This window comes from Dendrobates tinctorius, unplaced genomic scaffold, assembly GCF_039654945.1.
Source record: "Dendrobates tinctorius isolate UK_male_01 unplaced genomic scaffold, ASM3965494v1 ptg000128l, whole genome shotgun sequence".
Lineage (NCBI taxonomy): Eukaryota > Metazoa > Chordata > Amphibia > Anura > Dendrobatidae > Dendrobates > Dendrobates tinctorius.
In genome coordinates this window covers 10749935-10763550 of record NW_027361796.1, presented here as the reverse complement: position 1 = coordinate 10763550, position 13616 = coordinate 10749935, and the positions used below count along the sequence as shown (strand labels likewise).

The window sequence follows — 13616 nt, the reverse complement described above, 5'->3', positions numbered from 1 at the left end:
GTAGAAGCTGTGTGTGAACACAGCCTCCTGCAGCTCTGGCCCCGGCCCCGGCCCGTACACTGAGGTGCAGGCTGCAGCCTTCTATGTAAGTGCCGGTACATGCTGTCACCCGCCATACTGAGGATGGCAGGAGCGATAATGACATACGGGGAGGCAGGTGCGCACTGTCCACACTGCCACCACAGCCAATCAGAGCCCTCCATACGGCCGCCGTCTGGCGAGAACACACCAATCCTGTCACTCTCTAGGCCCCGCCTCCTCGTGAAGCGCGCGCAGGCGTCCTGCGGCCCGCGCGCCTGGCAGTGAGCGAAGTCATGATGGCGGCGGTCAGGCCGTGCTGATGAGACAGCGAAATAACCGTCATCTCCAGGAGCGCACATCCGGGCATCTGCGGGCCGCCCGACACTGAGAGGAGACCGTTACGGAGCACTAACGGCAGGGAGACAGAGAGCGGAAGCCTCGCATTCGGGAAACTGCCCCTCGCCGCTACTAAGCTCTACCAGGCCGGAACACCCAGGAGACCGCGGGACCGGGAGGGTCACCCAGCGCCGCCGCCATGCAGATTACTATGAAAACACTGCAGCAACAGACCTTCAAGATAGATATCGACTGTGAGGAGACGGTAAGGCTGCGGGGTGGAGGCGGGCGCACTCCCGTGTCTGCACGGTGGAGGCCTAGACGCGGACTACGTGACGCTCTGCGCAGCAGCTAGTGGCGCCACTTAGGGGACTGATCACACATTCGGGGACTTTTTTGGGCCATAGCAGTGACAGAGTTAATAGCGAAGAGGGGGTTGGGGCGACTATTGCGCATTCTCGGCCCGTGTTTGCCTGCTGGTTGGTGAACACGTGACTAGGGGGCGTGACCGAGACCACGTGGTCTGCGCGGCAGTATATAGTGTGATGTGGCGCGCAGTGACTGAGAGAAGGCTGAGTGAGCCGGTGCATGCTGGAATGATAGAGACCCCCCCACATATCATGGCGTGCCTGGCTTAGGAGACTGTGGCCATGGAGGTCATAGAGGCCCCCACATAGCATGGCCTGCCTAGCTCAGGAGACAATGGCCATAGTTGTGATAGAGGCCCCCACGTAGCATGGCCTGCCTGGCTCTGGAGACTGTGGTCATAGAGGCCCCCACATAGCATGGCCTGCCTGGCTCAGGAGACTATGGCCATGGATGTGATAGAGGCCCCCACATAGCATGGCTGCCTGGCTCTGGAGACTGTGGTCATAGAGGCCCCCACATAGCATGGCCTGCCTGGCTCTGGAGACTGTGGTCACGGATGTGATAGAGGCCCCCACATAGCATGGCCTGCCTGGCTCTGGAGACTATGGCCATGGAGGTGATAGAGGCCCCCACATAGTCTGCCTGGCTTAGGCCTGTTTCACACTTCAGTTTTTGTCCATCAGTCAAGATCCGCCGTTTTGCAAAAAAAAACGGATCGCCATTTTGCTTGGCGGATCCATTTTTTTTTTCCCCATTGAGTTGCATTACCGGCGGATCTTGACGGAAGGCCATCCATTGGATCCGTTTTTTTGAGAATCCGACAAAATTTTGACGTCCGCCGACATGCCCGGCAGGATCTCATTCATCGGATCCGTCAAAAAAACGGTCCGGTGGCATCCGTTCACATCAGTTTAGCAACGGATCCGCATTCCGCCATTTTGGCGGATTTTAACTGACACAAAAAGCTGAGGTGTGAAACAGGCCTTAGGAGACACTGGCCATGGAGGTCATAGAGGCCCAAGCATGGCCTGCTTGGCTCAAGAGACTGTGACCATGGATGTGATAGAGGCCCCCACATAGCATGGCCTGCCTAGCTCTGGAGACTGTGGCCACGGATGTGATAGAGGCTCCCACATAGCATGGCCTGCCTGGCTCTGGAGACTGTGGTCACGGATGTGATAGAGGCCCCCACATAGCATGGCCTGCCTGGCTCAGGAGACTATGGCTATGGCTGTGATAGAGGCCCCCACATATCATGGCCTGCCTGGATCAGGAGACTGTGGCCATGGAGATGATAGAGGCCCCCACATAGCTTGGTCTGCCTGGCTCAGGAGACTGTGGCCATGGAGATGATAGAGGCCCGCACATAGCATGGTCTGCCTGGCTCAGGAGTGTGGCCATGGATGTGATAGAGGCCCCCACATAGCATGGCCTGCCTGGCTCAGGAGACTGTGGATGTGATAGAGGCCCCCACATAGCTTGGTCTGCCTGGCTCTGGAGACTGTGGATGTGATAGAGGCCTCCACATAGCATGGCCTGCCTGGCGCAGGAGACTGTGGCCATGGATGTGATAGTGGCCCTCACATAGCATGACCTGCCTGGTTCAGGACACTGTGGCCATGGATGTGATAGAGCAGGGTTCCCCAACTCCAGTCCTCAAGGCCCACCAACAGGTTTTGTTTTCAGGATTTCCTTTGTATTGCACAGGTGAAGCAATTATCACCTGAGCAATGCTAAGGAAATCCTGAAAACATGACCTGTTGGTGGGCCTTGAGGACTTGAGTTGGGGAACACTGTGATAGAGGCCCCCACATAGCATGCCCTGCCTGGCTCAGGAGACTGGCCATGGAAGTGATGGGAGGCCCCCACATAGCATGGCCTGCCTGGATCAGGACACTGGCCATGGATATGATAGAGGCCCCCACATAGCATGTCCTGCTTGGCTCAGGAGACTTTCAGCCTCAGTCCAGACCGCTAATAAGGCACCTTTAAGGGGTACAGTGCTGCAGAATATGTTGGTGCTATATAAAGAGGGATTGTTGGGCATCACCTCTCAGGTGCTAGATGTTGCAGGCTGGGGCCAGGTGACCTGTATGGGAATGAGGCGTAGCCCACTTTGTGGAGATGAAACAACATGTCACAATGCTAACTTATATCCATTAGGAGAGATCTTAGACTTGGTGATGCTGGTGTACTTGTACTCATCTATGTCAGTATGGCTGCATTCATGGATCATGATGCATGGAAAGATTGTGACTCTCCTGACTTGGCGGCATACATAAAGCTGTACAGGTCTGGACGCCTATTCCATCCCCAGATATGAAAGCATTTTACCCGATCTCCATCCAGCTAGCCTGACTGCTCCTCAGTGTCACTCCTTCCTGCTGAGATCTCACACTGCTCAGTACCAGCTGCATTTTGGAGACTGAATACTCGCAGGCTCTCGCTCTGTAGCTGGACATCCTAATAGTAGTACTGTACTGCCATTCTGATGTGGATTTAGTAAGAGAGGAGGGAAAAATAAACGTTTTGCTGAAGTAGTTTCCTTGTGTAACATTGGAAGCTGATGAGGGTGTAACTCCAGTCCGCTCCAGGCCTGGGTTTCACTGCGTCTTTTTTGTGGGTAGCCCTCTATAATTGGATATCCCCTTAAGGATGACCCCTCTTTCCCATATTCAAAGAGCCATAACTCTTTTTCTTCAGCATAGTCACCATATGAGAGCTTGGTTTTGAGATTTTTTGTTTTGCCACTTGGCATACATATAATTAATTTTAATTTAGTTTTTGAGGGGTGTTAATGTGTGGGGGGAACCATTCCACTTTTTTGGGCTTATATTTTAACGACATTCTTGGTGCAGTGCCAGTGACATTAACCTTTTCATTTGAACCAGTATTACTGTGGTACTACATGTGTGCAGTTTTACTACTTTAGCACTACAGGCTGCAAAAGTCCCTTTTTTGTCTCCATATTGAAAGGTACTTTCCCCTACTTGAGGAGGAGATTCAGCAGCCGCGGTCGTCATCGTGCCTGTAGTAGCTCGGAGCATAATTCTGCTTGTGCCTTTGTGCGTTACTCCTTTGAGGTCTGAATGGAGCAATGGCCATACATGTTCCATTGATCCTTCCATCAAGCGCTGTACTCCAGCTTTCCAGTAGTGCCATAGGCAGCCCCTGCATCCTCCCTGAAACCATGCTAATTTCAGGGTCTAGCCTAGTCTTTTCAGACCAACGTGGTGCACGCCAGTCCTAATGATCGGGACTACGGAAGTAAGCTCATGGCACGTAATAAACTAAGTGCACTTTTCAACTAGTGTGCGCCTCTGTCGAAAATTTTACTTCAGTTGGGGATGGGAATACATTTCTGGCAAAATTCACTATACTAATGCGGAGTAAACTGGGTCGTTGGGCTTAGACTCATCCCAGCTCTGCATATTTTGGCAAGACTGTCAAAAAAATCTTCAATCAGGCTCCTATGTGCATAAGCTGCTATCGGTTGGCATCTTAGAGCCCAGACTGCCACCGATAGGCTTTACTACTTTGCAACCTTCGGAACACAATCCAAACCTATGAAATGATTACACGTTAAAGGGAATCTGTCACCCCATTTTTCGAGTATCAGCTGCCGGCACCGCCATCAGGGGTTTATCTACAGCTTTCTGTAATGCTGTAGATAAGCCCCCGATGTAACCTTAAAGAGAAGAAAAATGAGTTATATTATACTCACCCAGGAGCGATCCAGGTCCGGTTTTGGTCCGATGGGTGTCGCGGTCCGGTGCCTCCCATCTTCTAACGGTGACGTCCTCTTCTTTGCTGCCTGTCGTGGCTCCTGCGCAGGCGCACTGCTCTGCCTTGTTGAGGGCAGAGCAGAGTCTTGCAGTGTGCAGGTGCCGGGAGAGGTCCTGCGCACTGCAGTTTTCTGCTCTGCCCTCAACAGGTTGGTTACCAGTCAGTGATTCAAACCAGCGTGAGTGCCTGTTCAAGGCAATTAAAACTGGTTTGAATCACTGACTGGTAACCAACTTTCAATTTTAATTAAAAAAATGCTTTGTCCCAATTAATTTGCACAGTACTGTATCTTTCAGGTTATATTGGGGGCTTATCTGCAGCATTTCACAATGCTGTAGATAATCCCCTGATGGCGGTGCCGGCAGCTGATACTCGAAAAATGCGGTGACAGATTCCGAAGTTTAAGCAGGCCGTACACTGCTGCTATGATGGTTGAACGGCCCCTTCCTTCAACCTCGGCCTTTCACAGATAATACACGGTCATCTTATGTAATTAAAATGAAGTGATGACTTTCCACATTGTGTTAAGGCACCAGTTAAGTGGCCCCTTCAGGGCGTACATCTGAACCCCTGCTTCAGACGCCTACAGGGCCAAAGACTACTACATCTTAGTGTCTGCCTCCCATAGGCATACACGCCTGGAAATGGGAAATTGTGGGCTTTCTGAGAGGTAGAATAACAGAGTCAAAATAGGAGCGGGCGCTATAGTACATGGGGAAGGGACCAGGAGTGGGTGCTATAGCACACTGGGGGGGGTGTAGGATCGGACACTTTAGTACACGGGGGGGCGCCTAGGAGCAGGTAGTCTAGTACACACTGGGGGTGTGCTAGGATTGAACACTTTAGTACTCGGGGAATGGGCCAGGAGCGTACCCTATAGCGCACACAGTGGGGAGGTGTTAGGATCCGGGCGCTAAAACACACGGGAGGGTGGGTGGCTAGGAGCCGCCAATATAGCACACGGAGGAAAGGGGGGTGGGGAAGGGGCTGTGGAGTCGGAGGTTTGGCTTACCGACTCCACAGCCCTGGCTAGCACTATAGCACGTAGGAAGGGGGTGGCTAGGAGCAGGCTCTATAGTACACAGTTGTGGGAGTTGGGGCTGGCATTATAGTACATGGTGGGGTTAGTAGTGGGCACTATAATTCATGGGGCATAGGAATTGGCACTGAAGTACACGAGGGTGCTAGGAGCAATAATGGAAAATTGTGAATGCAGGCGATAGGATGATGTAACAGACACACACGGGGATGGGTGGCAGTAATTAGCATTATGGATGTAATAAGCACAGTGCTGGTGATTTGTGTAGTACTGCTGGGGATGAAGAGGACAATAAATCCCAGAATGGCTCCTTTGACGCTGATCCAGCACTGAAATGGTGACTGCGCAGAACAGTGCAGGAGAGTCCTGACCAATGAGGGCGGATGGGTGGACAAAGAGTTCAGGGCTTGCGTGGAAAACGCACTAAACTGGTCTAAATATGTTTGTAGTGTAAGTGCTAGCAAATACTCTGACCGCCATCTAACCCGGTTTCCAGCCCCTCGTTCTGACGCTAGAGACTTGCTCACACCAAACCCAGTGTGATCTGGCAAGGCGGAATTTGTCCCTTGAGTAAGATGATGACCGGAGCTGCGCTAGATAGAAACCAGGGCTGTGGAGTCGGTAAGCCACAGTTGCGACTCCTACTCCTGGATTTTATCAGGCTCCGACTCCGGCTCCTTCATAAATGGCCAATTCATAACAACAAATTTACTGTTGTAAAATATTAAACATCGTGCTTATTCAGTTTCTCACCATCATATAAGTAAGTAGACCACTTAGAGCAAAAACTACATTTATTAGAATATAGCAAATAACTTTTATAAACTTTTCTAAACTGTAAGTAAATATGCAATAAACGCTTTTATGCAGTTAATAAGAAATCTATAAATTTGTCCTCAGAAAAAGTATTGCCTCTGTCAGATCCTCCTTCATGGATGCCCTCAAATCTGATCTAATTATTTTGAGAGCAGAGAACAACCTCTCTACACTAACTTGTGTTGGTGGCAAAGCAGTAACCACTCGGGCAACATCTCTGACAATGTCAGGATACAGAGGAATCGCTTGTTGCACTGTTATTTTTGATGAACGGTCAAATTTCTCAATTTCTTTTAGTGCACATGAAAAATTCTGCTGAAATGTACTGGCTGTGTTCCTTGATGGGGATGACTCTTCTATGCGGGAACGCTTTGCACGGTCCTTGTGATCCAAATATTTTTCGAAATTAAATTCTTCATCAGTTGATGATGAGGGTGAAGATGTGGCAGGACGACCAAATTCTTCTTGTTCCTCCTGACTGTTCTGCAACCCTTTCATCCTTACTGCTATTTCAAACAGAGCTTCTTTTCCTTTACTTAGCTGTTGATCATCTAGAAGAATCCGATGCATTGGGTCTACATAAACAGCTGCCAAAAGAATGTTATTTTGTAATAGTAGCTCCTCTCTCCGTTTCATTGATGTAGCAATGCCACTTGCAATTAACCCTCCTCTTTGGGACAGGCGAAACATCAGGTTCTTCCACTCCTTTAAGAAAATACCTGGAGTTAAGTCCTCTGCTTGTAATTTTTTAGTCACTGTAAATGGGTGCTCTAGCAATTTTTCCAGCTCAGTCACCTGATTCCACTGACTTTCATTTAGCGTCAGTTGAGGGTTAGCCATGTCTACAAGAAAGGTTTTCAGTTCAACCAAGCGCTGAATCATTAAGTACTGCCCCATCGTGTGGCTTGATCAATAATTGCCCCTTTTCCAGCACGTCTCTTCAAAATTGAGTCAACTTTAGGGGTTCTGGCAACAGTAGCCAATTTTCTCACCTTGCCAATCAGTGCAGCAGCATGTCCTTCTTGCAGACTGTCTCTTATAGCCAGCTCTAGCGTATGCACAACACAGCGCATGTGATGAATGAAAGAACATATTGACACAGTTTAAACAAGATCATCTAAACTATCATGTTGCTGTTCATCTGAAGCAACTTCAGTTTGCTCCTCAGTTACAATACTGTGTTCCTCTATTTCAAACATTTCTGTGTCTGTGGACCCAGAATGTTCTTCTAGCTGCTGGTCACCATCATTACTCTCATTAGCTTAATAGTACTTATCATATTTGAAGCATTGTCAGTTACGACAGAAAGAACTTGCTCTTTTTTAAGTTCATAGTCTTGCAGAACCTTTTCCACCAAGACCTGGAGAAACTCACTGGTGTGATGAGCTTTGGTGTCTTTTACTGCCAATGTCTTGGTAACTATTTCATTTTTGTCACAAACAAATCGGACATTGATGGCAAAATAGTTCACTCTGTGACGTGTGCAGGCATCCATTTTAAGAAACAGAAAGCGTCCCTTGAGAGTTTTTTTAAGTTCTTCCTTTTGTCTAAAAGCTTCTTCGATTACTAATTTTCTAATACTCTCTCTCTCCAGAGAAACACCAAGCTTGCGGGCCATTTCCCCATTCAGACACATAAAAGCTGGTCGTGAAAATAATGAAATAGGCACACTATCCTTTACAACAAGCTCTATGATCTGTTTTTAAATGTATCTACTGTCATTGTCACAGTAACTTTGTCACTGACAAAATATCTTGCAACTGATGGCTGCAAAGTTCTCTGCTCCTTTGTTTGGCTGGAAGAGCTGGGCACTGGTTCATTGGTTTGGATGCAGTCTTTCTCATCCACTGCTTTCAATACTTCTGGATGAAAGCGCTGTAAATGTCTCTTTAGATTAGAAGCTCTGGTAGGAGCATTTTTATCTTTGCCTGAATATGCACTCATCTTGGCTTCACAGCATTTGTTTTCGTCTGGATCATTTGTCATACACTGACAGACATAATGTTTTCTATCTTGAGTGATGGTGAAATGTTCAAATACAGCTGATTTAATGTGATACTTCTTTGACCCTCTCAGGTTTTTAATTCTGCATTCACAATCCAAATGACAATTGTTTTTCCTAAAAACAATTGTACAAAATTATTGCCAGGTCGTACAACTGATATAGTGGTCAGTAATACTGTTATTATTCCTCATGTACTCACAGTTGACTGATGCAAAGTTTGTTGAAAGGATAATACTTCTTAGTCTTCCTCTTCTGAGTAGCAGGCAGCTGTGAGATGCTTGGAAGACGCACACCTAGTATGATCTAGTCTAGAGGATGAGCTTTACTACTAAGAATTTGCAACACATTTTCACTTTCAGTTTCATACATCGTAAGTAGGGGGGTTGGGGCAGCATGAGGTTAACCAAGTATAAGATTAGATAAGGGCAGTGGGGAACAGTGACACACAAGAAGTAAGAAATGTCTCTATCTCCAGCAGAACTGCTTATCACTGTTGTTCATAGTTTGATAGAACATATATATTTGAGTAACATTTATAAAATTCATATGAAAGTTCAATTATGAAATATTAATACTTTTTTTTTAAAGCTGGAGTCGGTACATTTCTACCGACTCCAACCAAAACTGACTCCGACTCCACAGCCCTGATAGAAACCAGGGAAAATGGTGATTGGTAAGTGTTTTACTGCACTTACACTACACAGCACACAGATTTAGAGAAGGTAGTGAAGAAAAAAAGGTCTTTAGTGTTTCTCTGAAGGGAACCTGTCACGTTAAACGCTATTGTCTTTACCAGCGTTCTGAACCTGCTCGGTGTCGGCCCTTAGACCCCCGCCACCGGAAGGAAATTAACTTTATTACCCCCAGGGGTCATACGTACTTTGGCAGAGCTGATACTGTATTTATTTTTTTTTACCACTGGATGTCCACCAGTTTGGCCGTATGCTTCGTTTGAATCAGACCTGAACCGCTGTTGTCGGCAGTGGCCAATTACAGTGAAGGGAGCTGTGCGCCACAGACATCCGGCCGTTGATTGCATATAACCTATCAACAAGAATCTCCTCGATAACTACATCTCCTTTTTAACAGGTTAAAGCTTTGAAAGAGAAAATAGAACAAGAGAAGGGAAAGGATGCATTTCCAGTCGCTGGCCAAAAATTAATTTATGCAGGTAATTACTGGCACTGAGGAGTGCAGAATATATCGCACAGATGGAGAAGGAATAGACTTGGTAAGGCTCTGTTCACACTAATATCCTGGCTATAGAAAAAGCTCTGCTGGTCTGTTAGCAGGGTATCCTGACACTGAAGTGTGTTCCAGTGGTGTCCATTAGGTTCCGGTATTTCTAATGTGACTGAGGGCTGCAGATTGCAGTGTTCTTGCTGTGCAAAATGCCAGAAACCCTGCCAGACTAATGTGAGCACGGCCTGATCTACCTAAGAGGATTTCTGCTGTTCAGTGTCTAATAACCTGTCTGCTTCATTCTAGGAAAAATCCTTAATGATGACACAGCCCTCAAAGAATACAAGATTGATGAGAAAAACTTTGTAGTAGTGATGGTGACAAAAGTAAGCTCCTATCTGCACCCTGCTAACATGTAGGGCAGGATTTCCCTAACGCCTGTACTCGCAGCCCCCATCACCATGTTTCAGGATTACTTAGTACTCCACACAAGCTGTGGCACTCTCTGCTGCCTGATACTTCCACCATCTGTGCAATATAGGCGAAGTCCTGGAAACATGACCTGTGGTGGCGATGAGGACTGGAGATTGGGAAACACTGACCTCCCTGCTGTCTACCAGAGAGCTGCTTTATCAACAATTCTTTTATCTCGCTTGGGCTAATGTTTAATAAATGGAAAGGTTACAGGTCACTTGTGTAAGTTCCCTGCCCCTAACCTTATACTCACCAGCCATTTCCATCAGTTACCAGCACCGCTTTCGTCGTCTTCTGCAGGTTGTGACCTACCGGATTGCTGCATTGTCTGCTGGGTGATCCGGAAGTCACTACTCAGTATAAGTCTGAGAGCCACAACGAGGCACTTGTATATGTACACTGACACTTGAAAGCTTGACCGATACCTCTGACTTCAGGTCAGTCTGTATTTGCCATCACGAGATGGCGGCGCGGGGAAGAGCTGAAGACGGCAGCTGGCAAGTAAAATAGTAGGGTCAGAGAACTTACATTAGTGACACCACTACGGCACTGATATAGTAAAAAAAAAAATCACTGGAGTGGTGCTTTAAAAAGGGTTGTCCGACAGTAACTTTTTTCCTTTTTTTTTTAAGGCAAGGATGGATTTCGATAACTTTTCAATCCCTTCTGATAACTTTTTTTTTTTTTTTTTTCTTGCCCACTTGCTTTTTACGGGGTGAGTTTTACTTTTGAATGACTCCATTCATTTTGCGACAGTGTACTGAAAAACCAAAAAACGCACAATTTTTTTCTTTTAACTGGTTACAGATCAGTTTAATTATTTTCTAGAGCACAATGTTTTTTTTGTTTTTTTTTGGGGGGGGAGTGAAGAGTATGAATTAAGCTTGTGTTTTGGAGCTTTTTGGGATTTTTTTTTTTTATCATTTTTTTTTTTTAAAAAAAATCTTTTTTCTTTTTATACTAAACTGTATTTTTTAGTCCCAATAGGGGGCTTGAACATGTACTGTGGTTGTTAAGGGGTTAAAATTAATCACACCCTCCTGTACCCCTTTAAATCCAGAGCAGGTTGCCATGGGGGTCTGTCTGCTCCTTTTCAGAATTATGCGTCCCTTCTGAAGCAGCTTGCTCTGGATCCACAGGGGCGCAAGAAGGAGAGTTCCTGTCCATGCCTAGAAGAAAACCAAAAAAACTGTCAAACTCCCTTTAAATGTCCTTTGCTGTAGGTGTGAATTGCAGACATGGGATGACTGAATTGTTGTATATGTGATTTATACGAGATGTATTTCTTAAATATTGCAAAGAACATCATGTGTGGTATTAAATGGAACCTGTCAGCAGGATTGTGCAGAGTAACCTACAGACAGTGTCAGGTCGGCACCATTATACTTATTGTAATGATACCCTGGGTGATGAAATCCGTCTTGTGGTTGTTTAATTTTTATTTTCAGTTTTTAGTTAATGATATGCTGCTGCTCCCGAGCTGTCTGTGGTTGGACTTCATGCTCTGATTAGATATTCATAATACAGCCTGCTGACAGGTCACTGCTCCCTCAGTGACCTGCCCCCTAGTTTACATAATGAATATCTGTACATACGGAAGAAAATAACCCTTCTGAAGGCAGGTGCCGGCTGTTGCTCCTGCGCTGCAGCAAAATCGCATGTTTAATGTCCCAATAATGTGTTTAATGTTGTTCAGATAGGGAAATCAATTTTAAAATGGCATGTGCTGGCGGCGCCATCTTGCTGGAGATTAAAAAAAAAAATCCAAGATGGCACCTGCACAGTATCAGCTATCAGATCACAGGTATATACGGTACACCGACAGCTGTTACTGCGCAGGTGCGCCAGGCACCATTTTAAAATTGATTTTTTTACTTTTTAATCTAAATAACATCAACCACATTTATTATTAGGACATTAAACATGTGATTATGCTCCAGCGCAGGTGCCACGGCTGGCTTTTTTTAATTTATTTATATAGCACCATTGGTTCCATGGTGCTGTACATGAGAAGGGGTTACATACAGATTACAGATATCATTTACAGCAAACAAACTAACAATCACAGACTGATACAGAGGGGAGAGAGGACCCTGCCCTTTCGGGCTTACATGCTACAGGATGGTGGGGAAGGAGACAGTAGGTTGGAGGGTTACAGCAGTTCCAGTGATGGTGAGGCGGTAGCTCCAGTAGTGGTGAGGAGGCAGCGGGGATCACTGCAGGCTGTAGGCTTTCCTGAAGAGGTGGGTTTTCAAGTTCCGTCTGAAGGATCCGAGTGTGGTTGATAGCCGGACGTGTTGGGGCAAGGAATTCCAGAGGATGGGGGTTATTCTGGAGAAGTCTTGGAGGCGGTTGGGTGAGGAGCGAATAAGTGTGGAGGAGAGAAGGAGGTCTTGGGAGGACTGGAGATTTCTTGAGGGAAGATATCGGGGAGATTAGTTCAGAGATGTATGGAGGAAACAGGTTGTAGATGGCCTTTTAGGTCAGTATTAGTAATTTGAACTGGATACGCCGAGGGAATGGGAGACAGTGAAGAGATTTGCGGAGGGGAGGAGAGAGATGAATTAGTCGGGCGGCAGAGTTGAGAATGGACTGGAGAGGTGCAAGGGTGTTAGCAGGGAGGCCACAGAAAAGGATGTTGCAATAGTCGAGGTGGGAGATGAGGGCATGCACAAGCATTTTAGTAGATTGAGGGTTGAGGAAGGAACGGATTCTGGAAATATTTTTGAGCTGGAGGCGACAGTAGGTGGAGAGAGCTTGGATGTGTGGTTTGAAGGCCAGGGTAAGGTCAAGGGTTACTCCGAGGCAGCGGACCTCCGGTACGGGGGAAAGCGTGATGTCATTTGTTATAGAAAGGTCGGGTAAGGAAGATCTGTGTGATGGGGGGGGGGGGGGGGGGGGAAGATGATCAGTTCAGATTTGTCCACATTGAGTTTGAGGAAGCGAGAAGAGGATATGGCTGATAGACACTCTGGGATTCTGGAGAGCAGAGAGGTCATGTCTGGGCCAGAGAGGTAGATCTGAGTATCATCGGCATAAAGGTGGTACTGGAATCCGTGGGACTTTGAGTTGCCCCAGACTAAGTGTAGATTGAGAAGAGTAGGGGTCCTAGAACAGAGCCTTGTGGGGGACTCCAACAGAGAGGGTGGGATGAGGAGTTAGTGTGGGAGTGGGAGATGCTGAATGTGCGGTTGGAAAGGAATGAGGAGATCCAGGATAGGGTGAGGTCTTTGATGCCAAAGGAGGAGAGGATCTGTGGTAGGAGGCAGTGGTCAACTGTATCGAAAGCAGAGGACAGGTCTAGAAGCAGGAGTACAGAGTATTGTCCGTTAGCTTTGGCTGTATGTAGGTCGTTGGTAATTTTGGTCAGGGCTGTCTCAGTGGAATGATGGGGGCGGAAGCCAGATTGTAGATTGTCAAAGAGCAAGTTAGATGAGAGGTGGGAGGAAAGTTCAGTGTGGACATGCTGCTCCAGGAGTTTAGAAGCGAATGGGAGTAGCGATATTGGGCGATAGGTGGACGTGGCTTTTGGATCGAGGGTTGGCTTTTTAAGGATAGGTGTGATTGTGGCATGTTTGAAAGCAGACG

The 13616-nt window shown here is 47.0% G+C and overlaps 1 protein-coding gene across 2 annotated transcripts in view; it reads left to right on the top strand.

The window, feature by feature from the left end:
- The first annotated feature begins 270 nt into the window (after positions 1-270).
- The window catches only part of RAD23B (RAD23 homolog B, nucleotide excision repair protein), a 30090-nt gene continuing 16744 nt past the window's right edge, over positions 271-13616 (top strand). Inside the window, exons 1-3 of one of the 2 annotated variants that reach the window (XM_073542656.1) lie at positions 271-622; positions 9462-9543; positions 9861-9940. In XM_073542656.1, the coding sequence (XP_073398757.1) occupies positions 557-622; positions 9462-9543; positions 9861-9940 (228 nt within the window). In that variant the 5' untranslated portion in view covers positions 271-556. The remainder of the gene's footprint in view (positions 623-9461; positions 9544-9860; positions 9941-13616) is intronic. The other variant, XM_073542655.1, reaches the window with a different exon arrangement.